The sequence below is a fragment of the Hemiscyllium ocellatum genome, chromosome 13, assembly GCF_020745735.1.
Source record: "Hemiscyllium ocellatum isolate sHemOce1 chromosome 13, sHemOce1.pat.X.cur, whole genome shotgun sequence".
Classification (NCBI taxonomy): domain Eukaryota; kingdom Metazoa; phylum Chordata; class Chondrichthyes; order Orectolobiformes; family Hemiscylliidae; genus Hemiscyllium; species Hemiscyllium ocellatum.
In genome coordinates this window covers 37,218,349-37,245,265 of record NC_083413.1, presented here as the reverse complement: position 1 = coordinate 37,245,265, position 26,917 = coordinate 37,218,349, and the positions used below count along the sequence as shown (strand labels likewise).

Below are 26,917 nucleotides of genomic sequence, written 5' to 3'. Positions count from 1 at the left end.
CATTGAAGTGGCAAATTCATGAAGCAAGTATTTGCAAATTCCAGCTACATTTCATTTGCAATTGTTTCTTTCCCATTTGCAATGCATGCAGAGTAAATGTGCTTGGGGGAGCCAATACACATCAAGTTGTGTTGCGCCATAACATTGATGCTTACAAATCTATCAATGTCATCTCAGTGACACCGAAGTTAGCAGCAGTGACTTAAAAGGAGATGAGTACTGGGCAAATGCTCCCATCATTTGTGGAACTTCTAAGCATGATGTGAGATGAGAGAAACATAGCTTTTTCATCAATCATCTAAGTGTGATGATGAACTCCGTTGAATTCCATGAAAAGTTAAATGATTGATCGGAATAGGTCTGGAATGGGAAGAGGGTCAGAGTGGGGCAGGCACTCAGTTATTTGATACAACATGCTGATCACTCAACCAGCACAACACCTTCACTCAGTTTGTTGATGCAGAAAAGAGTGAGGTCTTGCATTTTGATAGGAAGACCATAGAAAGACAATACTAACTAGGGGTACAACTCTGAATGGGATGCTGGTGCAGAATGACCTGGATGTATATGTGCACAGATCATTGTAATTGGTAGACAGAGCAGTAAGCAAAGTGTATGGTGTTCTCAGCTTTATTAATAATGACACAGAATATAAGAGCAAGAAGATGATGTTGACTGTGTATAAGATACTTGTTGGACCTCATCTGGAGTATTGTGTAACTTCTGGATACCACCTTTTAGGTGAATGCAGTGGGAAGAGTACCGAATTGGTTTACAGGAAAGGTTCCAAGGATGAGGAACTTCAGTTATATGATAGATAGAAGAAGTTGCAACTTTTCTCCTTGGAGAGAAACAATCTGAGAGGAACTTTGCTGCAGGTTTTTAAACCATGAGGGAGCTGGGTACAGTAGCTAGGGAGAAACTTTTCCTGTTTGTAAAAGGAACAGGGCATAGATTTGAAGTGATCTCCAAAAAAAAAGCAAAGATGGAGTCAGCTAAAACATTTTTGCTCAGTGAGTATGGAATGCACTGTCTGGATGTATAGTGGAGGCTAGTTCAATTGAAGAATTCAAGAGGAAAATGAATGATCATTTCAATTAAAAATACTGTTCAGTGTTATGGGGAGAAAATGAAGTGATTGGCACAAGATAATGATGCTCATGAAATGAGCCAGTACTGGCATGCTGGGCCGAATAACCTCCCTCTGCTCCATTACAGTTCTGTGAATCTGTGATTAGTGAACATGATGGTGCTGATGATTGGGTTTGGCTGCTTGGACCTGAGGCAGGGGTGGCCTCTTTTCAATTCAAGCAGAGCATGCTCCACCATCCTATCATGCTGGGGGCCTGCACAATTGGAACAGGCAATGAGCTGATCAGATAAATGCTGAGGAACTAGGGGAATGGAAGCAGTCTTGTGAGGAGGAGAAAGACGAGGACGAGGACAAGGATACTGGGGAGGAGGAAGCTCTGCTTGTGCATGAAAGACCTCAGTTGAGTTAGACGCTGCAACAGGACCTGATTGATGCCCACTTCCAGTGGACAAAAGCTGAGTCCAGCAGACCATCATGGAATGTAAAATACTAGTTGGTCATAATGCCATCATTTTTGTCTGCATGCTTCAGATGAATGCAGTCTTCAGTGGTTTTGTTTGTGATCGCTTGCACTAGTTGTAAATATACATGTTTGAAACAACATGATGTTCCCTGACTGGACAATGACAAGATGAATGGGCATTGAGCAGTGGGCATTGGAACAAGTCATGGTGACTTAGAGGGTGTAGGACATAGAACATTCCAACGCAGTACAGGCACTTCGGCCCTTGATGGTGCGCTGACCCGTGAAACCAATGTAAAGCCCATCTGACCTACACTATTCCATTATTATCCACATGTTTATCCAATGAATGTTTAAATGCCCTTAATGTTGGTAAGTCCATGCCCTCACTACACTCTGAGTAAAGAACCTACCCTTTGACATTTGTCCTATATCTATCACACCACAATTTAAAGTGATGCCCCATGTGCTAGCCATCACCATCCAAGAAAAAGACTCTCACTGTTCACCCTATCTAATCCCCTGATCATCTGAGAACAGCCTCAAGTCCCTCAGCCTTTCCTCATAAGACCTTTCCTCCATACCAGGCAATATCCTGGTAAATCGCCTCTGTACTCTTTCCAATGTTTCAACATCCTTCCTCTAATGCGGTGACCAGAACTGCACACAATACTCCAAGTATGGCAGCACCAGAGTTTTGTACAGCTGCAACATAACCTCCTGGCTCCAAAACTCAAACCCTCTACTAGTAAAAGCTAACACACCATTAGCCACCTTAACAAACTGTGTTGCCTGTTGGTTAAACAACGATTAAGGAGATCGGGTGAGATTAGGCTGTACATGTCAGCCATGCAGTGAGCAGCATGACACTCTGGCTGCTGTGCCATTGTTTCCAATGAGTAGCAATGGCAGAATGCCAATGCTTGTCAGGATGCTCAGTAGTTTTACAAAGATGGTGTGGATGCGTGAGAGATGCCAGGTTTTGTTTTGCAGCTATCTGCTGATTGGTGAGTTGTTCTGGGCATGGCATGTGATAAGATGGGATATAAATTTGAAGAGAATGATGCCATGAGTGGGATAGATAATTTGAGGTGTGTTTGGAAAGATTCAGAGAGAACTCTCCCTAAGCCTCACATCGAGAAACCCTCCAAAATATTCAATGTAATTCGCACTTGGCCAAAAAAAATCAAAAGCTTAAAAGATTCAGCCCATAGTTTCTCCTTCAACTGGTAATGCTGAAAACAAATTCTACAACTGTGTGACTTAACAGGAAAAATCTCTTACATATAATCTAATATCTGTTGTTCCATCTATCTGTGACTAGTATTCCTGAACACCCTGCTTTGATCAACCTTGCACGATCCTTTTATGTTAAATACTTGAGTCATATTGCCACATTCTATAATGTGTGAATGAAAATGCACCAACATGACTAATCTTGCTTTGTATTTGTATTTTCACATACCACAGCATCATTGACATAATGCAACATCTAATGCTCCATGGAACTCTCAGAAGTTTCATTAAGGTCTTATGTAGGTTCATTATCTTTTGGCTTTTATGCTCTCTGTCTCATGACAAAACCTAGAATTCCATTAAAATTATTTAGAGTATAGCAACTTAAGCTGCTGCCTTTAATGTTTTGTGCATTAAGTTCCATTTGTCACTTCCTTATTTTATCAGTGTTTCTTACTGGATTCTTTAATTTTCTAAAGAAGTAACGGTGATGTCTGTTTTGAAAAATGAGCCCCATTTCCTTTAGGCAAAATCCATAAGTCCATAGAAAATAGGAACAGGAGTAGGCCATTCAGCCCATTGAGCCTGCTCTGCCATTCAACAGGATCATCGCTGATCCGACACTCGTCACATCCACTTTCCTGCCCTTTCCCTTTGATACCACTACCTCAGCCTTACACAAAGGCTCTGCCCCAAATTACTCTGTGGCAAGTAGTTCCAAAGATTCTCAACTTCTGAGAGAAGAAATTCCTCCTCATCTCAGCCTTAAATTTGCACCCTGTTATTCTGAGACAATGCCATCTGGTCCTGAACTCTCCCATGAGGGGAAACATCCTCTCAGAATTTACTTTATCAATCCCCTTAGGAATCCAGTGAGCTTTAAAGAGATCACTCCTATTCTTCTAAACTCCAATGAGTCCCAACCTGTTTAGCCTTTGCTCATAAGGCAATCTCTCCAGACCAGGGATCATCCTATTGAGTCTTCTCTGGACTGCCCCCAGTAAAATGATATTTTTCCTTAAATAAGGAGACGAAAACTGCTCACAGGCTGCAGTAAGACTTTCCTACACCTGTACTCCAACCCCCTCTGAAATAAGGGAAAAGATTCCATTCGCCTTATTGGACCTGTACCCTAGCTTCCCATGTTTCATGCACAAGTGCACCCAAGTTCCTTTGTGTTACAGCTTTTTGCAGTTTCTCTCCATTTAAATAATATTCTGTTATTTTGTCCTCCATTCTAAAATGAACAACTTCATATTTTCCCACATAATACACCATTTGCCAAATTACTTAACCTATCAATATCTCTATATACTGTTAGCAACCCTCTCACAACCTGCCCTTCCAGCTACTTTAGTGTGGTCTGTAAATCTGGCTGTGATACATTTGCTTCCTTCCTCAAAATCCAGATTGTTGATATACACAATGGGGTGAAGTCGCCCCAAAAGTGAACCTTGTGAAACACTAGTATGAAATTCATCTACTCTGAAAATGAAAAGAGTTGCATTTAATTTTGCTAGACCAGGCTTTCACCTGGGTGCAACTGCACATTTTAATGTATCAAGGGCAATGTCTCTTTTTCTTGAAGAAATCTGGTTTTCCTTTGCATTCCTAAGTGCTTGCCTTTTTGTGTGTTTGGAAAGTCTAGTATAAAAATTGCATACCAGCTGCCACTGACCTTAAGATCCCTATTTTTAAGATTAAGGTGGAAATGGGATTTTCTCCTGCAAAGAGGGAAGTGATGGCCTAGTGGTATTATTGCTAGACTATTAACCCAGAAACTCAGGTAATGTTCTGGGCACCTGGGTTCGAAACCCACCACAGCAGATGGTCTCACCAGCAGGACAGACCCAGCAAAAATGGGGACATCAAGGTAGACAGTTGGGAGGTGTTGCTCTGGACATCCTGAACATTCACTGGACCCCAAGAAGTATCATGGCTTCAAGTTAAACATGGGCAAAAAAATGTCCTGCTGATGATCCCTCTGCTGGTGAATCAATACTCCTCCGTGTTGAACAAGGAAGCGCTGAGGGTGACAAGGATACAAAATGTACTCTGTGTGGGTTTTCAGTGTTCACCACCAAAAGTGACTCAGCAGCAGCACTATTGGACAGATTCTAAAAACCACAGCTGCTAGGCTGGGGTGTGGAGCCAAGAAAAGGGACAAACATACTCAACCTCATTCTTGCCAATCCTACAGCTTCAGTTACATCTGACAAAGACAGTATCAGTAAGAGTGACCAGGCAGTCCATGTGGAGACACAGTTCTTCTTTCACATTGAGAATATCTTCAACGTATTATGCAACACTATCACTGTACTAAATGGAACAGATCTAACAGCTCAAGACTGGGCATCCATGAGTCACTGTGGGCCAACACCAGCAACACAATTGTAATTCCAGAACAATCTGTAACCTTATCGTCCAGCATATCCCCCACTCAACTGTTACCATCAAGCCAGGAGATCAAGGAGAAAGTGAGGACTGGAGATCAGAGCTGAAAATGTTGCTGGAAACCCTGAAGAAGGGCTCATGCCCGAAATGTCAACTCTCCTGCTCCTTGGATGCTGCCTGACCTGCTGCGCTTTTCTAGCAACACATTTTCAGCCAGGAGATCAACCCTGGTTCAGCGGAGAGTGCAGGAGAGCATACCTGACAAAGAGGTGTCAATCTGGTGAAGCTACTTGCATGCCAACAACAAAAGCAGCAAGTGATAGAGCTAAGTGATCCCCCATCCAATGGATCAGATCTAAGCTCTGCAATCCTATCACATCCAGTCGTGAATAGTGGTGGACAATTGAACAAGTCATTGCGCGAAGAAGCTCTGCAAATATCCCCAAGTTCAACGATGGAAGAGCCTAACACATCAGTGCAAAAGATAAGACTGAAGCTTTCACAGTAATCTTCAGCTGGAAGTGCTGAGTGGATGATCTATTTCGGCCTCCCCCAGCAGTCTGCAGCATTACAAATACCAATCTTAATCCAACATGATTTACGTGATATCAAGAAATGGTTGGAGGCACTGAATAATGCAAAGACTATGGTCCAGACAACATTTCGACAATAGTTCTGAAAACTTGTGCGCCAGAACTTGCTGTTCCAGTATAGTTACAACACTGGCATCTACTTGACAATATGGAAATTTGCCCAGGTATGATATGTATACAAAAAGAAGGACAAATCTAACCCAGCCAATTCTCATCCATCAGCCAACTCTCGATCATCAGTAAAGTGATGGAAGGTGTCACTCAGCTCATGACCACATTACAGCCATGGTTCAAACATGGACAAAAGAGCTGAATTCCAGAAGTGAGGTGGGAGTGACAGCCCCTTGACAGGCTACTGAGTGTGGCATCAAGGAACCCTAGAAAAACTGGAATTAATGAGTGTCAGAGGGCAAACTGTCTGGTGGTTAGAGTCGCACCTGACTCCCTAAAGCCTGTCCACCATCTACAAGCACAAGTCAGGAGTGTGAAAGAATACTCCCCATTTGCCTGGATGGATGCAACTCCAACAACACTTTAGAAGCTTGACATCATTCAGGACAAAACAGTCTGCTTGATTGGCACTACATCCACAAGCATCTACACTCTTTCCCACTATCTGCAAGACACACTGTAGAACTTCATCAAAGGTCATGATACTGCATCTTCCAAACGCATGACCAATTCTATCTAGAAGGACAAAGGCAGCAGGTATGTGGGAACAGCACTATCTGGAAGACCCCCGCCACCCCCAAACCATTTACCATCCTGACTTGGAAATATACCACCTTTTCTTCAGTATCACTGGGTCAAAATCCTGAAATTCCCTCCTTAAAGGCATTGTGAGTCAACCTACAGAATGTAGAGTGCTGCAGTTCAAGAAAGCGACTCACCACCACTTTCTCAAGGTCAACTAGAATGATAGAATCCCTAAAAGTTCAATGTAGGCTATTCGCTCCATTTCAGTCCACATCAGCCCTCCAAAGAGTATCCCCCCCTACCCTAACACCATAACCCCACATTCCCATGGCTAAGCCTGCATATTGTTGGACTTAGGAGTAAACCAGAGTACCTGGAGGAAACCCATGCAGAGACGGTGTGCAAACTCCACACACACACGCACACATACACGCACACACGCGCACACACACACACACACACACGCGTACACACGCACACACACACGCGCACACGCACACGCACGCACACACACACACGCACACGCACACACTCGCCTGAGGGTGAGAATCGAACCCAGGTTCCTGGTGTTGTGAGGCAGCAGTGCTAACCACTGTGCCATCTTGTCATTGGGATGGGCAATAACTGCTAGCCAGCCAGCGACTCCCAAGTCCTCCAAGTGAATTTTTTAAAAAAATTCTGTCTGCTGGTGCAGGTTTTCAAAAGCTCATTCAAGGCACTTTCAGGTTTGAGAGTCCATGAACATAGTGGAAACCCTTTCAACAAGTTCTGTAAGATAAGTGTAAAATATTTTGACAACTGCATATCTCATTATTTTGGTGTTGTGTTGTAATGTTGAATTATTTTTAATGCAAAGAGTATCTAAGGGATGTCATGGCTTGGAGATGCCGGTGTTGGACTGGGGTCTCCAAAGTTAAAAATCACACAATACCAGGTTATAGTCCAATAGGTTTAGTTGAAAGCACTAGCTTTTGGAGCACTGCTCCTTCAGGTGGTTGTGGAGTACACAATTGTAAGACACAGAATTTATAGTAAAAGTTTACAGTGTGATGTAACTGAAATCTTATATTGAAAATACCTGGATTGTTTGTTAAGTTTGTCATCTTTTAGAATGACCATGTTGGTTTCAGTTCTTCCAAATGTAAATCACAAAACGGATTTAAAGAGTTACATTCTCAAGTGAACTTTAAGATAGGTGTCATGTTGGCCCAGATAATGTATTGAAGGTGTGAGCTTCCCTGTATGAGACTGTCTGTGCCATAATTGTCAGACTGAATCTAATCTAAAAATTGGATTTACAGAATCTTACATGGATTCATGCAGTTTTTGAGCAGAGTAAAATGCAATTCTGTAAGTACAGATCATAATCCAGGTCTTTTTCAATATATAATTTCAGTTACATTACACTGTAAACGTTTGCTATAAATTGAGTCTTACAATTTTATTCTCCACAACCACCTGATGGAGGAGCAGTGCTCCAAAAGCTAGTGCTTCCAACTAAACCTGCTGGACTATAACCTGGTGTTGAGTGATTTTTATCTTGGGGATGTGCTGTGCACTGTACAATTGCACGCATACATTATTGTATGTCTCCATTTCAGTCCACATTACCACGATGCATTTTTAAAAACCCTCTGTTGTCATGTTTTTAATTGCATTGAAACATCTTCCTTATTTTCAAAAAGTCTCTGAATTTAGGAAAAATGATTTACATCAGCTTCACTCTCCATTGATGCCAGGAAATCAGTATCGAAGTGGAAATCGATTTTGTTTTGTCGATGGAGCTGGGCTTTTTGCTTGGCTGGGTTTCAAAAGCTTCCTTCAGCAGATAATCTATTTGATCCAAGAATAATTGAAACTTCAGAAGAATAATTGAAACTTCTGAAAGCTTATAATAACAGATTTTTAAAAATAATTTATAGTTTGCTTAAAAATATAATAAGGATTATGTTTTTTTTTCCCCTTGGGTGTTTTAGTGCAGTATTATTCATATTGAATTTGAATTCAGTGTTTTCTTATAATATTATAAGTTGAATGGTTTTTCAGTGACTTTAAAAATAATTTCTATCACTCTTGCGTGGTTCCTGGGTGCTAATAGTGTGTATGTTGGTGTGTAGCTTTGGACTATGTATGGGGAACATTGATCTGGAATGGAGGAAGATGAGGAGGGGTCTCTTGCGAGAATGTGAAGGGGCATGGGGTAATGTTTAGAGAGTTGTGCTGTTGTGTTGGAGTGAATGTGAAGTACATGGGGGGGTGTTAGTGAAATTGGAGGGGAAGCGGGGTGTCATTGAAGAATGAGAGGGGACTTGGATAATGTTTAGAAAACTTTTGAATAATGTTGGAATGTGATGTGTTGTGGTGTTGGAGAACTGAGGCAGTGTTTTGAACTGGATCCTTTCTGCATGCATGCTCCCCATGCATTCTATTGCAATGCACAAAGTACACAACAAACCGAAACCTGTTGAAAAGATGAAAATCCCTGTAATGTCACACATGGATCTTGTGTGCATTATGTGAGTGACAAAAGTGCATCAGTGAGTTTTCTTAAATCCTGTTGGAAATTCAGCCCTGACTCTTTTATTTCTTTTGAATAAATTGCAATTGTTTCTCCCCTCTTTTTCGGTACCTTTTATGCTTTTTTAATGGCTTCTTGTGTGATACTGTATCAAAGGCTTTTCTGAAGTCCATGTATATGACATCCACTGCACTTACCATCTACAATGTTTGTTACCCCCTCAAACGCTTGTACAAGTTATATAGCACAGTTATTCCTTTTGGAATCTGTGCTATCACCTTCTATCTTTTTTTCCCTCCTCTTTTAACTCAGACAAACTTCACTATTAGTTCAAGACTTAACATTTCCCCCATGGCTTGTGTCAACCCATTCAGCTGTTCACATTTATATAAATTCGTACTATGTTATCTACTCTCCAGTTCTTCAACATACCACACACTCAATAGAACCTTAATAACTTTCTTTCTGCTGAGATGTACTTTGCTGGCTCATTACACTTTTTCATCCTTTAGTCTAACTAACCCATTTCAGATTTTCTGTCTCTTTCATCAATGTAATACTGTCTTGATCAACTCTTTCATGCTTCACGTCTTTGCTGAAATCCTGCTTAGTAAATGACTTCGTTAATGATTTTCAAGAAGGGAAGGTTCAGGTGAAGGAATTGGAGTTGTCAGAATTCCAATGATGACAGAAGGTGAATGAATCTTAGATGACAACTTGACAAAACTGAAATCATTTAAGGTTATTTGGTAGATGGGAGACATGTGGCAGAAATGTTCAATCAAGTGGAACAGAAAGTTAATGGCCTAGTAAGTTGAATATGAAATGAAGCAAAATGATAGAGCAGCAGAGAAACTGATAAATGAGAGCAAGAAACCTCTCTCAATGATATAGTCATTGAAAAAGTATTGATCTTTCCAATGATGGGAATAAACAAGAGAAGAAAACTTGTTATTAAATTCTACCTGCAGGGTCTGAGCCAGCAAGAGACATTTGAAACTCCATACAAAATGCTGCTGGAGAAGATAAGAATGAAACAAACACAGAGAATGCTAATGAAACCCAGCAGTTCTGGCAGGATCTACAGAGAGAAACATTGTCATCTTCCAAGTCTGATACGAGCCATATCTGTTTCTCTGTCCACATTGCAGCCAGTCCTGCTGGGTTTCTCCAGCATTCTCTATGTTTGTTTAAGATTTCCAACATCCACAGTATTTTGCTTTTATTAGCTAAAAATAAAAGCTTTCTGTAGAAAGCACTAGAATATGCACAGTACCTCAAAGCAGCTGTCTGTCTGAACAAAGACTGGACAATTGACATTTATGTTGATGCCAGATAAGGACGAAATAGAATGAGCAAACCGCGGCATGCCAGTATATATCAGGGGAAAGTTCAGTTTATTCAACCAGAAAAAGATCACAGGATCTTTAAGCGTTTCATGATAATATACAATATTGCAACATTGGAGATTTTACAGTTTGATTTTTGTGTCACTCGCATTTGTTCGTCTGGGAGAAGCTAGGTTTTGAGTGTCTCAATCTAGTTGCCTAACCAAGTAAGGAGGAAGAGATTTGAGATTTCAAATGGTGATCAGAAAACAGCCAAAGATACCACACAAATTTCAACAGTTTACTGGTGAGTTCAGTGCTAACTAAGTACCAACCGTCTGAAGAATATTAATCACCAAATACTTTCACGAGCCGGTGCATAACTCGAAATGGGGCTGCTTTGCAAATTACATAGTCACATTCCTAAAATCCCACAGGAGTACTTAGGCCCCAAGACACTTCATTTTTCTGGGTTTTTTTTGTTTCAGTTTTTATTGTGCTCATTTAGAATGTTCTAATCAACTGCGTGTTGCGAATGTGATTTTAAATTAAATGTACAATCATGTGATGTGTTTTTGATGTCTGGGGGATCACATTTAATTATTACTAATAATCAGTTCCACTGCTGATATCAGGATTAGTGGAGTGTGTTTAAAAAAAAGTGAGGCCATGGCTATTTCTTTCAAGAGAGAATCTAACTAACGCCCTTTGGCATTCAAATACATTACTGTTGCTTAATTCTCCACTATAAACATATTGGGGGCTTACTGCTGATTTGAAGCTGAACTGGACCAACCACACACATACTATGGCTGCAAGAGCATATCAGAGGCAAGGAATTCTACAGCAAGTCACTGATCATCTGACTCCCAAAACTTGTTCCATCTACAAGACACAAGTTAGGGGCTTGATGGACTATTCGTTACTTATCTGGATGAAGTCAGCTGCAGCAGCACTCACGAAGCCTGACACCATCCAGAACAACGCAGTCCTCTTGATCCCATCCATCATCTTCAACATTCATTCCATTCACATCTGACACTCTTGTGTGTACCATCCCTAAAATCTACTGTAGCTACACCCCCTGGCTACTTGGACAGAACGTTCCAAACACCTGCACCACACAGGGAAAGGGCAGCAGATGCACGTGAGCTCCACAACCTTAAAGTTCCCCTCCAAGGCACATACCTTCCTTGCCAATCCTTTACAGTCACTTTTTCAAAATCCTGGAACACCCTTCCGAACTGCATTGAGTGTGTCTGCATGCCAAGGATTGCAGCAATTCAAGACAGTGTCTGACCAGAATCATTTTAAAGGTAATTAAGTATGGACAATAAATGCTGACCCACCGAGTGATGTCCACAACCCATGAATGATTTTGAAAACAATGGAATGAAACAATAGAAGGTGAGTCACGGGAGTCCTGATGAAGGGCTTATGCCCGAAACGTCGAATTTCCTGTTCCTTGGATGCTGCCTGACCTGTTGCGCCTTTCCAGCAACACATTTTCAGCACAGGAGTACAAATAAACCTAATATGCCATGAAACCTCAGGTGTATGAGGAGATTACCGAAAGCCTTTTCAGAAACATAATGCTGTATCCCAAGAATGAATTTTAAAAAGTTGAGCAACATGTACAGTTACTTACACAATGCCATAACTTCCTTAGACATAGACGTATGCAGCTCGACTTTCATTGTAATAGCTCTACAACCATTGAGACAATCACTAAAATCAATGATGATGTTCTTGTGGAGTGCTGCTTCTCTGGGTAAGGGTTAGAGTTGACTTTCAGTTGGCACAACATTTACACCAGCCGAATAGCAAGCTCTTTGAAGGGACGACGGTCACAGGCAGCTCATTCACATTGCTTGAGAATAGCCCAATATGCAATTTCAGAAACTGATGGATTTCTGCATCTGGTATTTTTGTGACGTTTGATGACGATCATGCATGATATTTTCCTTATAGATTCAATTGACCAGCTAATAAATGTTATTGGGAAATATCTAAGCAATTTTGACATTTCCCGTAACCAGCACAAGGCTCATGACTCAAGATGTAGTCTGTATATTCACATCTCTTGACTCAATGAATCAAATCAGTTTCATGGAGTCACTTGTATGCTGTCTATACAAATTGATAATATAGTTAATTATTTATAGTATTGAGGTGCTTAAATCCCATCAATATGTTTTGAAAGTGCAAAAGATATTGAAAATGCCATAGTTTCTGGATATATATATATATAGAAACCCAGAAACAGAAGTGGAAGTTTGTTGTTCTGGAGAGGTAGCAGGGGAGAAGATCAAGGCCTCAGCTGTGCAAATGTTAACTGTGTTTAAGGTGCAAATTGGAATATTAGCATATTAGACAATAAATCATCTTTCAGTATTTATAACCTTTTTAGATTAGGTGGTGATCTTCTAATTAATATAGATTTATTTTATCTCAACAGCTATTTTACTCTATTCATCCAAAAGTGCAAATAGTTTTATAAATAACATTCAAATAGTTGTCCAAACATAGTCATGAAAACATTAGAATGATGTTCAGAATTCACACATTGTCTGTTCAAATGCTGCATTCTGCCAGATGTAGTTTTACCACCTTTTCCTCTTATTTGTCTTTGAGTAGGATTAGTTATCTCTGAGATTGTGTTCAGCTATTTGTTTTTTCCATCATTAATGTTGAAATTTAAAATCAACTTGGAGTACACTGCATCAGGTCAAATGAAAAGTAAATTTAGGGTATTGTTGTGGGGATGTGGGCCAAGGCAGAAATAACCATCCTAATTGAGAAATGTTTGTTTGTCATATTCCAGTTATCTCATTCACTCTCTAACCCTCGTCCTCCCTGCCCCCAACCTTTCCCTGTAGTTTAGCCTCATCAGTAAGTCATTGTAGTCAAAAAAACATGATCAGAATCTTGGGATCTGGTCCTGAATCACAGTTGCTACGTGAGAGAGAACCTTTTGAGCTTCTAGGCTATGTTGGATTTTTCAACTAAAAAAACAATGACTGCAGATGCTGGAAACCAGATTCTGGATTCATGGTGCTAGAAGAGCACAGCAGTTCAGGCAGCATCCGAGGAGCAGTAAAATCGACGTTTCGGGCAAAAGCCCTTCATCAGAAATAAAGGGCTGATGAAGGGCTTTTGCCCGAAACGTCGATTTTACTGCTCCTCGGATGCTGCCTGAACTGCTTTGCTCTTCCAGCACCACTAATCCAGAATATGTTGGATTTTTGCCTGAGCCACAAAATAGCCCCATAGCTACTAAACTGCACAGCAATTTGGTTTAAAGGATATATTTTAACACTTACAAATTTGTTTTCAGCCTTTCACCTACTTTTTAATCTGTTTTTCTTGTGATGTCTCTCATTTTCTTTCGATATTTGCTATTCTTCTCTGATTGCCCCTGAATTCTTTTAAAGCTAGCTGCCTGTATTCCCCAAAAACATACAAATCTTGCTGAGGACTGGGGGATCTGATGTTACATTGGAGATCAGTGCAGAAACTAAACATTGAAAAGTATGAATTGGGAGTGAGAGTAGGTTACTTGACCCTTTGACCCAGCCCTGCCAATATGCCTTCTGGATGCTCAGTCAAACATAAGTGAATATAAGCTGCACATCAGCAAATGTATTTAAACAAAGGCACATTGTTGGGGCTGTCAGTTTGATCATCCATGCCCACATTTTATATCAGCGAGTGGTGATTTGGTTTGCGTGGATCACTTTTATCACAGCAAATAGAGAAGTCTCTACAAGGAATCTATACACCATTCACTTTATATGTAGCTACTGAGACTGACTGACTGTGGGCAAATAAAATGCACCAAATATGACGATGGAACACTCAGTTTGCACAAACATGAAGGACTATACCAATTTGTCATAACAACTTTGCTCAACGTAACAGAGTAAGATTTAAAGACATTTTTAAAGAAAATTTTGTTTTGTCATTTTTTTGTCATAAGATTTGAAACATTATCACATTTACCGTACTAGTGTTACATGGTGCCAACCAGTAGATTTCACTAGGAGAGATAACTACTTCTGTAATGGCTTGAGCTAAACTCATTGCTGGTGTTAGTCATTTTTGTGATCCACAGTAATTTTGATTTCATTTTGATTTCCGCATAAAGTATTTTGTTTCAGATACAGTTTATAAGTTTGAAATAGAGCAATTACATCTCATAGATGTGTTATGGTAGTTTACTTTCTGTCATTTGTTAGGCTAAGAGCAAAGTTTAAAATTGAGACTCTCATTCAATTACTAAATTAAGTTCTGTGCCTATATTCAGGTTGAACAAGTTAGTTTATAGGAATGTGGGCGGCACATTGGCAAATGGTTAGCACTGCTGTCTCACAGCGCCAGAGACCCGGGTTCAATTCTCACCTCAGGCGACTGTCTGTGTGGAGTTTGCACATTCTCCCCGTGTCTGTGTGAGTTTCCTCCAGGTGCTCCAGTTTCCTCCCACAGTCCAAAAATGTGCAGGTTAGGTGAATTGGCCATGCTAAATTGCCCATAATGTTAGGTGAAGGGGTAAATGTAGGGGAATGGGTCTGGGTGGGTTGCGCTTTGGCGGGTTGGTGTGGACTTGTTGGGCCGCAGGGCCTGTTTCCACATTGTAAGTAATCTAATCATAACTACAGTGCAAACAAATAGCTGTAAACTACATTCTGTGGATTTAGAAATGGAATACTGTGCAATACTTGGCCAATAATGAAATACAAACCATGGTGAACCAAACCAGCACTCACTGATCTAAAACATGGGCATGTGCCTTTGTTTAAATATATTTACTAATATACAGGTCATAAAATTGATGCTGAATCTTATCTAGGATAAAGCTGAGTTACAAATTCAGTATTCAATAAGTAGTTATTGAAAGGAACAATGAAATAATTGCAGGAAGAAGTACAGAGAGAAGAACTGGAATTTGACCACCAGAATTGAATTAATGTTTTGATCTTTTATCCAAAAACCTTTCTGACATTATTATGATTCATCTACCTGTTTTCTAATTATAACCAAAAGAGCTGCAGATGCTGTAAATCAGAAACAGAAACAGAAATTGCTGGAAAAGTGCAGCAGGTCTGGCAGCATTTGTGAAGAGAAATCAGAATTAACATTTCAGGTCTGGTAACCCTCGGACCATTCCTCCAGTTCTGAGGAAAGTCATCGGACCTGAAACGTTAACTCTGATTTTTTTCTTATAGATGCTGGCAGACCTGCTGAGCTTTTACAGCAACTTTTGTTTTTGTTTCTGCTTTCTAATTATATTGCTTGCTAATTTTACAAAACATAAATCAGCACAGGCAATCAATAGAAGTAGTTTCCTCAATAGCGGCAGTCATTGTATTTGGTATGGGTGTTGGTGACCCATGGTTATATGGTTCGGTGCAGTTGTTGCCTCATCTAGAGACAGCAGAATGAAGTCTTGAAGGCAAATCAGATTCTACCCTTGTCCTGTACTTAGTTAACATGATAATGATCCTCAGGAACATCATCCACATGATGGTCAGTTACAACTGTATAGCTGACAGACAAACTGCAATTGCATTGAGGACCAGCTCTGCTTCAATGTTTGCATGGCAATTTTAAGTCTCCTTCTGAAATTGTTTTACTGTCTCTTTGTGTAACAGATTTGTACCAACAAATAGTAGTTTTTAAGCAATATGTTTCTCACTTGCGACCAGAATGAGAATATTTCGATAAATGTGTGCATCAGGGTAAATATAATTGTACTCACATCTTTGTGCCAGTGGATTAAATTATACTGCATGGTCTTAAAATGTCAAAATTTGAGAGGTGTTTGTTGGTTTCTAGAGTAGATACAACTCTTGCATCTGTCTAAATTGAATCAGTTATTCCCCAGCAATTCCCTCAGGTAAAGTTTTGTCCATAGCACAGCATTTGACTTAGGGTGGCCAAAATAAATACAAGGCTCCTTGCACCCCAGCACAGATTTTGGGGATGAGTCTACCTCTGCTTTGTCTGCTTACCCCCTTAAATTTTCAGGCTACGGACCTTTCAAATAGTACAAAGGTGAGTCTTCACTCCATTTTCAGAAGGAGGTATTACTTGATGTGGTTTCTGATCAGTGGCATCAAGCAAAGTGTTGGCCATTGCTGATGCTGCAGAGAGTGGCCTTCAGTGCTGGACCCATATATTAGGGAAATCCATGGGGTCAGGTTTACGTTTGGAAGCTTCGGTAAATGAGGAATGGGAACATGTTGGAAGGACAATGAAAGTGGCTTTCACTTACCAGTAACCCACAGGTTTGAATGTACCCAACTACTTATTGCTGCCCTCGTTCTCCCATGCATCCTATTGGGTGGAGATTCTCACCTTGTTTGTTGGATTGGAGCAATGTTGGAATGAGAGCTTCAAGTGGCCATTAATAATTCACTTCAGGATTTCAGTTGAGTCAGTTTATCTTCATTTATTGTAGAAACATTACATTAAGTTAAAATATGATAGTACCACTTGTGGTTGCAGATATAGCAGATTCAAGTTAGAATATGACAAACAGTGGTCTGAATTTTAAAGGATATCGATATACATCTGCTGTCTATAAAATGCATGGTGGGTGTGGGTGTACCAGCATCAGGCAAGGCATTGAGAGCACGTACTCCAATTTACAGACTCAGCTGCTTGTTTTCCTGTCTTGGGTAACCCTTTAAAATTTAGCCCACAGTTTCTTTCCTATTCTAACTTGAACTTGCTACATCTACAACCACCATAAGTAATCCTATCAGGATTTTAGCTCAACATGACCTTTCTACAATAAATGAAGATAAATTCACAGAATAAATAAGTTCATTTTGAACTTTCCCATTTTCCAATCTTATAAAGTGATTTTATTTGAAAACCGCATTAATTAACAAATGTGATAGATGAATATATAGAAGAAAGTGAGGACTGCAGATGCTGGAGACCACACTCCCATTTCTCTCTCAGCTTCCCCCCGGCCCACAAGCCTCATTCCTGATGAAGGGCTTATGCCGAAACATTGATTCTCCTGCTCCTCGGATGCTGCCTGACCTGCTGTGCTTTTCCAGCACCACACTCTTCGACATAGATGAATACATGGACAGTAAGACAATCTAAAATGTTTCAGTGTAAAAATAAGATTAGATGGATGAAATAAAAACAAAGTGCTGAACATGCTACATATCTGTCAATATTTGCATAGTCAAAAACAGTTGGTTAGTGAAATTTAAACTGGGATTAATCTTTACCCTCAAATGAACTTGTACCTGGCATCGGGGGGGGGGGGGGGGGGGATTAGTCAAAAAAGGGACGAGGTATCATGGGGTGGAGAGGAGAAATTTGGGATTGTCTTCAAGGCTTGCAGAATGATTCTGCAATTACAGAAAGTTTTGGAAATAGAAATGGAGAGATGACGATATTTATTGTGGCCTGGATTGATCAAGCAGTTGAGGGTCAGTTTTATTTTCATCTTTTTGTGATATGTGAGAATTACTAATGAAGTCAGCGTCTGTGGTCTTGGGTGATGATCTGTAATGTACTGGTAACAGTGAGATGAGAGGATAATGGTGGATGTGTGGGAGAACAAGGGCAGCATTTTAAGGAGATAAATCTGCTTGTAGTGGAGAGATCAAGGAGAAGAGGATCTGGACAAGAAGTCCAGAACCATTTTCAGATTTTCACACCAATTTCAAAAATTGAGCACGGTGAACAAAGGATTTCTGTTTAAAGCTAGCTGACACATTGGCTCAGTGGTTAGCACTACTGCATCACAGCACCAGGGACCCAGGTTCGATTCCAGCCTTGGGTAACTGTGTGGAGTTTGCATGTTCTCCCCAGGTCTGCATGGGTTTCCTCCTGATACTCCAGTTTCCTCCCGCAAACCAATTAGATGAATTGGCTATGCTAAATTACCCATAGTGTTCCGGGATCCATAGGTTAGGTGCATTAGTTAGGAGAAGGGTCTGGGTGGGTTACTCTTCAGAGGGTCAGTGTAGACTTGTCGGGATTAATGGCCTGTTTCCACATTGTAGAGATTCAGTGAAAGCTGTTTTGGACAAACCTTTAGAGCTGCTCTTAACATGAATTCCTGAGACTTCAGTTGTCAGAAGACTAAAAAGATGCATGGAAAGTCCTTTCCTCACGGGTCCCCCTTCTCTTTCAGTGCAGTAACAGCCACTGGTAATGCATTCCTACTTGGTCCATAATTAACGAGTTCTTGCTTCAGAGCATGAAAGATGTCAGCAACAGACTGCTAAGAAAATCTGAGCTTCATGTGACATGTCAAGAAAGAGGATCCTCTATTTGTGTGCCCTGTGTTAGAGATATCACCATGATCACGCTGACCTCTGTCTTTATCCCCTTTGTTGGTGGAGGAAGAAGTAGCTAAGACTGCAGCTGATGTTGTTGCTGTTGGCAGACGTGGTTCTCATGTCTTCATCAGAGCCCCATGCCATGGCTACATAAGCTGCTCCAAAAAAACACCGATGAGTTTTTAAGGCGTTATCAGATATCAAAAAATTTCATAGAAGTGAAAGTTATACATTAAAGCAATTTATGCAATGGGTTTTCTTTCCTCTCTGAAAACAATCCAATTTCAACAGATTAAATGTTTGATAAATTGCACTCTCCTAATTGCTCATGTCATGCTTATTTTTAAAACAAAATCCAATCCAAGTCTAAGTAACATTTGCCCCTGCTGGGAAGGTGAATTGAGGGCAGTATTGTGGCAAACTGAACAACTTTTATCTCTTATACAATGTATTTCTGGCTAGAGTGCCAAACACCATTTCATTTGATTGTCTTTTTACAAGAATTTGACGTGAATATGTTGACTTGAGGATAAGTCACTTCGCACAACAGTCTGAGCCTTGGGTACATTAGTTGAAGTAACACACAAGCGATTGTTGTTGCTATGCTGACCACATCATAACTGATTTAGTGCTATTGCTGCATGTGCATAAAACTGTGTCCTTCAGAGTCACCTCTGCAGCTATTCAGCTTTTTGTGTTGTAATGCTAACCATCAGTTTGTCTGAAGCTTAAATGACTGAACTCGTGCATTTGTTGTTCTTTCAAGAATTGAAGGTTTTGGTAAATTATGTTGACTGCTTTGGTAATTTCTGCAGCCAAAAGTGGTTATATGAGGGACAACAGTAATGATGGTTGAAACGTGGCCTGGCCACTGTTGAAACCTGCCAAAGTGCACTGAAAGATTCAGTGCTTTGTTTGATAAATTTAAACTGATTCTATCAGCACAGACCATCCATCCATTGAAACATTTGCAAATTGTCTTTTCCTAGAATTATTGCACATCATTGTAACACTGGTACTTTTGCTGAAAATTTGCGTAGCAATGCCTGTAAATAGCCCTCGCATACAATATAGTTTATTGTGCAAGATTCGGTTGAATTATTTTAATGCAGATATATACATTAATCATCTGTGTTTGTCGCAATACTTTCATTCTTTTCCCAACTAACTAAATGCATGCTATGAATACATCACAGAAGGGGCCTGTACCCAAAGGACTGAAATAAAGCTCACAAGTTTTGGGATCTTAGATGCCACCTTATAGCGATATTCTTGCCTCTGAGCCAGAAATGGAAAGGAGAGTTCATGCCTTCAGAGACTTCAGTTAACTTTGACCAGGATACTATGCCACCATTCCAGTACAATAATAGAAGAGTTCTGCTTTCTTTGTTCATGGGATGTAGGCATTGCTGCCTAGGCCAGTATTTGTTGCCCATCCCAAATTCCCACCTGGAGAAAGCGATGATGAGCTGCAATTCTTAGCGTGTCAGGAACCTCACAGTGTTAGGATTTGTAAGATTTTGACCCAACAGTAGTGAGCAGGCAGTAAGTTTGAATGGTGTGTGTGGAGGCATCTTGCAGTTGGTAGTGTTCTCATATACCTGCAGCCCATGCTGAGGTGATATAAGTCAGGATGTTAGAAGGTGCTGTTGGAAGAGTTTTGGTAAATTGCTGCAGTGCATCTTGTCAGTAATATGTACTCTGTACTCTGTGCATCGGGAGCAAAAGGAGTGGAGTTGAAGGGAGTGGATGAGGTGCCAATCAAGCAGGATATTTTATCCAGGATGATACCAAACTACTTGAGTGGTGTTGAAATTGTGCCTTGTGGATGACAGAGTTTGAGGAGTCAGGAAGTGAGTTACTCACTGCAGAATTCCTAGCCTCTGACCTGCTCTTGGAGCCACGATATTTATATGGCTGGTCTAATTCAGTTTCTGGTCAATGATAACCCCCAAGGTATGAGGGAAGTCAGTGATGGTAATGCAACTGAACATCAAGGGGTGATGTTCACATTCATTCTTGTTGGAGCTGACCATTGCCTGACACTTGTTTTGTGCCAATATTATTTGCTATTAATCAGCCCAAAGTCTGAATGTCATCCAAGTGTTGCTTCATGTGGACATGGACTGTTTCAGAATCAGATAATTTAGATCCTACAAGCAAAATTTAGGGAGTTAAGAGCCAAGTTGAAAAGTAGGATCTCAGAGGTAGTAATCTCAGCATTGCTACCAGTGCCAGGTGCTAGTCAGTAGAAATGACAGAACAGACATAGTAAAAAAGTAGCTTGAGAGATGGTGCAAGGAGGAGGGGTTCAGATTTTTGGGAAATTGGAACTGGTTCTGAGGGAGGTGGGACTATTATAAATCGGACTTACACCTGGGCAGCATTGGAACCAATGTCCTCGCGGGTGCTTTTGCTCATGCTGTTAGGAGGTTTAAAGTAATGTGGCAGGCGGTTGGGAATCAAATGAAGAGGTTAGTGGACAATAAGGAAGCAGTAACTAAAGCTTGTAAGGAGCTAGATAATGAAGTCAACCTGACTAATGGGAAGAGTAAGCAGGAAGCAGATGATGAACACAAACGGACAGGTGGTCTGAGGTGCATTTGTTTTAATGTGAGAGGTGTAGTAGGTAAGGCAGATGAACTTATGGCTTGGATTAGTACCTAGGAGTATGATGCTATTGGTATTACTGAGACTTGGTTGAAGGAAGAATGAGATCGGCAACCAAATATTCCAGGATATAGATGCTTCAGGCAGGATTGAGAGGGGGTGGAGGAGTTGCATTACTTGGTCAGAGAAGATATCACAATTGTGCTGAAGGAGAGCACTATGGAGGATTCGAGCAGTGAGGCAATATGGGCAGAGCTCAGAAATAGGAAGGGTGTGGTAGCAATGTTGGGACTGTACTACGGGCCTCCCAACAGCGAGCATGAGATAGAGATTAAAAATATGTAAACAAATTATGAAAAGATGTTGGAGCAACAGGGTGGTCATGAGAGGAGATTTTAATTTTCCCAACATTGTCTGGGATTCACTTAGTGTTAAAGATTTAGATGGAGCAGAATTTGTCTGGAGCTAAGAGGGTTTTGTAGAGCAATATGTAAATAGTCCAACTTGGGAAGGGACCATACTGGACTTGGTGTTGGGGAATGAACCCAACCAGGTGGTTGAAGTTTCAGCAGAGGATTACTTTGGGAATAATGATTACAATTCCATAAGTTTTAGAATACTCATGGACAAAGACGAGAGTGGTCCTCTAGGAAGAATGCTAAATTGGGGAAGGCCAACTATAGCAAAATTTGGCAGGAACTGGGGAATGTGGGTTGGGTGCAGCTGTTTGAAGGTAAATCCACATTTGCTATGTGGGAGACTTTTAAAGAGAGGTTGATTAGAGTGCAGGACAGACATGTCCCTGTGAAAATGAGGGATAGAAATGGCAAGATTAGGGAACCATGGATGACAGGTGAAATTGTGAGACTACTCAAGAGGAAAAAGGAAGTGTACATAAGGTCTAGGCAACTGAAAACAGACAAAGCTTTGGAAGAATATTGGGAAAGTAGAACCAATCTGAAATAAGGAATTAAGAGGGCTAAAAGGGGTCATGAAATATTTAGCAAACAGGGTTAAGGAAAATCCCAAAGTCTTTTATTCGTATATAAGGAGCAAGAGGGTAACTAGAGAAAGAGTTTGCCCACTCAAGGACAAAGGAGAAAAGTTATGCATGGAGTCAGAGCAAATGGGTGAGATTCTTGATGAGTACTTTGCATCGATATTCACTGAGGAGTGGGACATGATGGATGTTGAGATTAGGGATAGATGTTTGATTACTCTCAGTTAAGTCAGCATAAGGAGGGAGGATGTGTTGGGTATTCTAAAAGGCATTAAGATGGACATGTCCCCAGATCTGGATGGGATCAATTCCAGGTTACTGAGGGAAATTAGAGAGAAGCTAGCTGGGGCCTTTACAAATATCTTTGCAGCATTCTTGAACACGGGGGAGGTCCTGGAGGACTGGAGAATTGCTAATGTTGTTGCCTTGTTTAAGAAGGGTAGATATACTGGCTAGGTGAATAGATAACTGGCTGAGCAACAGGAGAGAGAGAGTAGTGGAAGGAAGTTCCTCAAAGTGGAGACCTGTGACCAGTGGTGTTGCACAGGGATCTGTGCTGGGACCACTGTTATTTGTGATTATAAATAAATGATGTGGAGGAAGGTATAGGTGGTCTGATTAGCAAGTTTGCAGATGACACTAAAATTGGTGGAATAGCAGACAGTGAAGGGGACTGTCAGAGAATGCAGCAGAATATAGATAGATTGGGGAGTTGGGCAGAGAAATGGCAGATGGAGTTCAATCTGGTCAAATGTGGGGTGATGCATTTTGGAAGATCCAATTCAAGAACGAACAATACAGAAAATGGAAAAGCCCTGAGGAAAATTGATGTGCAGAGAGATCTGGGTGTTCAGGTCCATTGTTCCCTGAAGGTGGCAATGCAAGTCGATAGAGTGGTCAAGAAGGCATCCGGCATGCTTTCCTTCATTGGTGGGGGTATTGAGTCCAGGAGTTGACAGATCATGTTACAGTTGTGTCGGATTTTGGCTTGGCCACATTTGGAATACTGTGTACAGTTCTGGTCACCACATTACCAAAAGAATGCGGATGCTTTGGAGAAGGTGCAGAGGAGGTTCACCAGGATGTTGCCTGGTATGGAGGGCACTAGCTAAGTTATGATTATTTTTATTATAAAGACAGAGGTTGAGGGGGGACCTGATTGAGATTTACAAAATCATGAGAGGTACAGACAGGGTGGATAGCAAGAAGCTTTTCCCCAGATTGTGGGACTCAATTACTAGGGGTCACAGGTTCAAGGTGAGAGGGGGAAAGTTTAAGGGACATATGCGTGGAAAATTCTTTATGCAGAGGGTGGTGGGTACCTGGAATGCATTGCCAGTGGAGGTGGTAAAGGCGGGCATGATAGCGTCATTTAAGGTGTATCTAGACAGATACATGAATGGGCAGGGAGCAGAGGAATACAGATCCTTGGAAAGTAGGCGGCAGTTTTAGATAGAGGATCAGGATTGGCTTAGGCTTGGAGGGCCAAAGACCCTGTTCCTGTGTTGTAATTTTTTTTTTGTTCTTTTATTTATTGCAAATGGTGCTGAAATTGTGCAATCAGCAGCAACCATCCCCACTCCTGACCTTTATAATGGAGGGAAAGATCATTGATGAAGCAGCTGAAAATGGTTTGTTGGAGAACACTAACCTGAGAACTCCTGCTGATGTGACTAACCTCCAACAACCACAATTATCTTCCTTTATGATAGGCACAACTCCCATTAATGAAGTACTTCCCCAATTCTGATTGACTCCAGTGTTTCCAGGGTTCTTTGATGCCACACTCTGTCAAAGGTGGCCTTGATGTCAAGGGCAGTTATTCTCACTTCAGCTCGTTGGTCCATGTTTTTAACCAAGGCTGTAATGAGGTCAGGTGAAGGGTTGTCCTGATGCCACCAAACAGCACACTAGTACTTGGTTTATTTGTTTGCATGTGCAGCTTGATAGCACTCTTGATGATCCTTTCCATCGTTTTGCTAATAATTGAGAGTATATCAAAAGAGAAGAGGGGAAATTTCTTCACTCGGCCTGGCAAACCTGTGAAATTCTCTGCCACAAAAAGTAGTTGAGGCAAAAATGTTGAATGTTTTCAAGAAGGATTTTAGATACATTCTTAGAGCTAAAGGGTTCAAAGGGTATGGACAGAAAGAGCGCAAATAGAGTACTGAGTTGAATGATATGATCATTTTGAATGACAGCATAGGGTCAAAGGGCTGAATGACCTCAACTTTGTCCTGCTCCTATTTTTATTGGTCATGTTGGGTTTGTCCTTCCTGTGTAAAGGGCAATCTTGGATAATTTTCCACAGGTTCAAGATGCTAGTGTAGTTGTACTGCCACAGCTTGGCTCAGGGTGTGGCTATTTTGGGGCACACATTTTCAGTGAGACCTGGCACCACAGTAAGAGGTGAAAATGGATTAGCCACTCAGCACTCCTCTTTGCAAGTAATTCAGCCTTCTCTTTGCACTGATAGGCTGGGCTCCCGGTTTTCAAGGCTGGAGAATTTGTGAATATTACACAGAAAGTGAGTAGCTGATTCCACCAACGAAGCCTGCAGAACTTAAAACTGACCCATTCGATTGTGGGATTTCTTAGCCCAGTCTCTTGCATTCTGCTGGAGCTGTTTGGCATGCAGGATGTTCTGTGTTGTAACATCACCAGGTTGATACCTCATTTTTAACTATGTTTGGTGTTATTCTTGGCATGACCTCCTGCACTCTTCTTTGAACTGAAGTTGATTTCCCAGCTTGATGGTAATGGTGGAGTGGGAAATTATATTTCTGTGCAGTTCTACTACTGCTGATGGCCACAGTGTCTCATGAGTGCCCAAGATTAAGTTACTAGATCTGTTCAAAGTCTTGCCTTTTGGCATGGTGATAGTGCCGCACAACAGAATTGTGCGTCTCCTCAATATGAAAATGTGACTTCCATCTCCACAAGAATTCCCATCATTATCATCACATATGGGCATGATTGAGATATGTCGATTTATGAGGATGTGATTAAGTAAGTTTCTTCCTCTTGGTTCCCTCAGTACCTGCCACAATCTGAGTCAAGCAGCTATGTCCTACTCAGGCAGCTCGATCAATTGTGGTACCACTCTTGGTGATGGACATTAAAGTCCCTGAAGGAGAAAGTGAAGACTGCAGATGCTGGAGATTGGAGTCGAGAGTGGGGTGCTGGAAAAGCACAGCAGATCAGGCAGCATCCGAGGAGCAGGAGAATTGATGTTTTTGGACATAAGCCCTTCATCAGGAATTCATCACTCCACTTTTCCAGCACCACACTCTCGACTTGAACTCCCTGAATCCGGAGTACCTCATGTGTCCTTATCACACATAGGTCTTCCTCTAGCTGGTGTTCAACTAGGAGGAATACACCCTGAGGAGTTGGATGCATAATACCTCCACATGTTTGATCTGATGCCATGAATCTTCATTGGATCCAGAATCATGTTGCAGCTTCTCAGGTCATCTCCCTCCCAACTGTGTAGCACTGTGCCACCACCCCCTATCTCTCCTGCCTGTGGAACAAGGATGGTGGTAATGGTATCTGGGATATAGTCATACTTGAGGAGTATTTTCTTAAAGACAATGACAGGTTTTTGTATGACTTATCAATGGGCCAGCTTGCTCAGTCCTAGCACAAACCCCAGATAGTGATGAGGAGAACATTGCTGGGTCAGTGAATCTGTGGTTTGCCATTATTATTTCCAATTTATGTTGATGCCACATGGTCTATCTGGAGTACTGTCAGAGACTTTCAGGTAAGTCATTTAACTAAAACCTGTCTACCCATTCAGATGGGTACAAAAGATTCCATGACACTGTGGAAGGCTGCATTGAAGAGCCCTCCCAACATTTATCACTATCATCAAGAAAAAACAACTGTCTGGCAAATTATCCAGATGCTGTTTAAGGACTTTGCTGCATTTCCCTGCATTATAAAGTCAGTTACACTTCAAAAAAGGTTAATGAAGGTGCTATATAAATGCATGTTTGTTCTTTCCTTCTGCAGATGTCATGGCCTCCTGCAGCTCCTTAAATAAAAATCATTGTGGTTGGAGATGGGAAGAAGTTTCCATGAATCCCATTTGAGTTACTCCAGTCTGAGCTGAGTGGGCAAAACTTCAAAGATCCTACTTTCAGTAGGTCTTAAGCTGCCTGAGCCTCTACCCACTGAGAATGTAGGAAGACAGACAGGGTAGCAATTCTTTGTTCACTTACTTCCCCGTGAAAATATACTTAATATACCCAGGAAATCCTCAGGAATGAACATACACCAAGGGTCAAAAGCTGATGTAATAGATACTTCCTTTCTGTTTTGCTAGTATTTGCAACCGGTTTCACAGGAGCAAAACCACATCAGCAGTGTGTCACTCACCTAAATAATTTAGAAAAATAATAATACATTCATCCTCTTCCTTACAGGATTGCTAGTGGTTTCGGTGGTGCCCTGTTTGTCTACTTCCACAGGAAGATAGTGGCAATCATGAGAAAACAAAAAACCATTAACAAGTTTTTGATGAAAAAGTAAGTTTTAAATACTGTGATCTTTCTTAAATTATTAAGGCTGGTTTACACTTTCTATGTAACTTTAATTTTCCCCTCTTGGTATTGACACCCATGTTGGCTGTATTAACAAACACAATTTCCTGGGTACAGATAGTAA

At 41.0% G+C, this 26,917-nt stretch overlaps 1 protein-coding gene across 1 annotated transcript in view; it reads left to right on the top strand.

Annotated features, from left to right (window-relative positions):
* LOC132821863 (chloride channel protein 2-like) overlaps window positions 1-26,917 on the top strand; it is a 605,050-nt gene that overhangs the window by 375,685 nt on the left and 202,448 nt on the right. Inside the window, exon 10 of the mRNA XM_060834763.1 lies at window positions 26,677-26,778. Coding sequence (XP_060690746.1) covers window positions 26,677-26,778 — 102 coding nt within the window. The remainder of the gene's footprint in view (window positions 1-26,676; window positions 26,779-26,917) is intronic.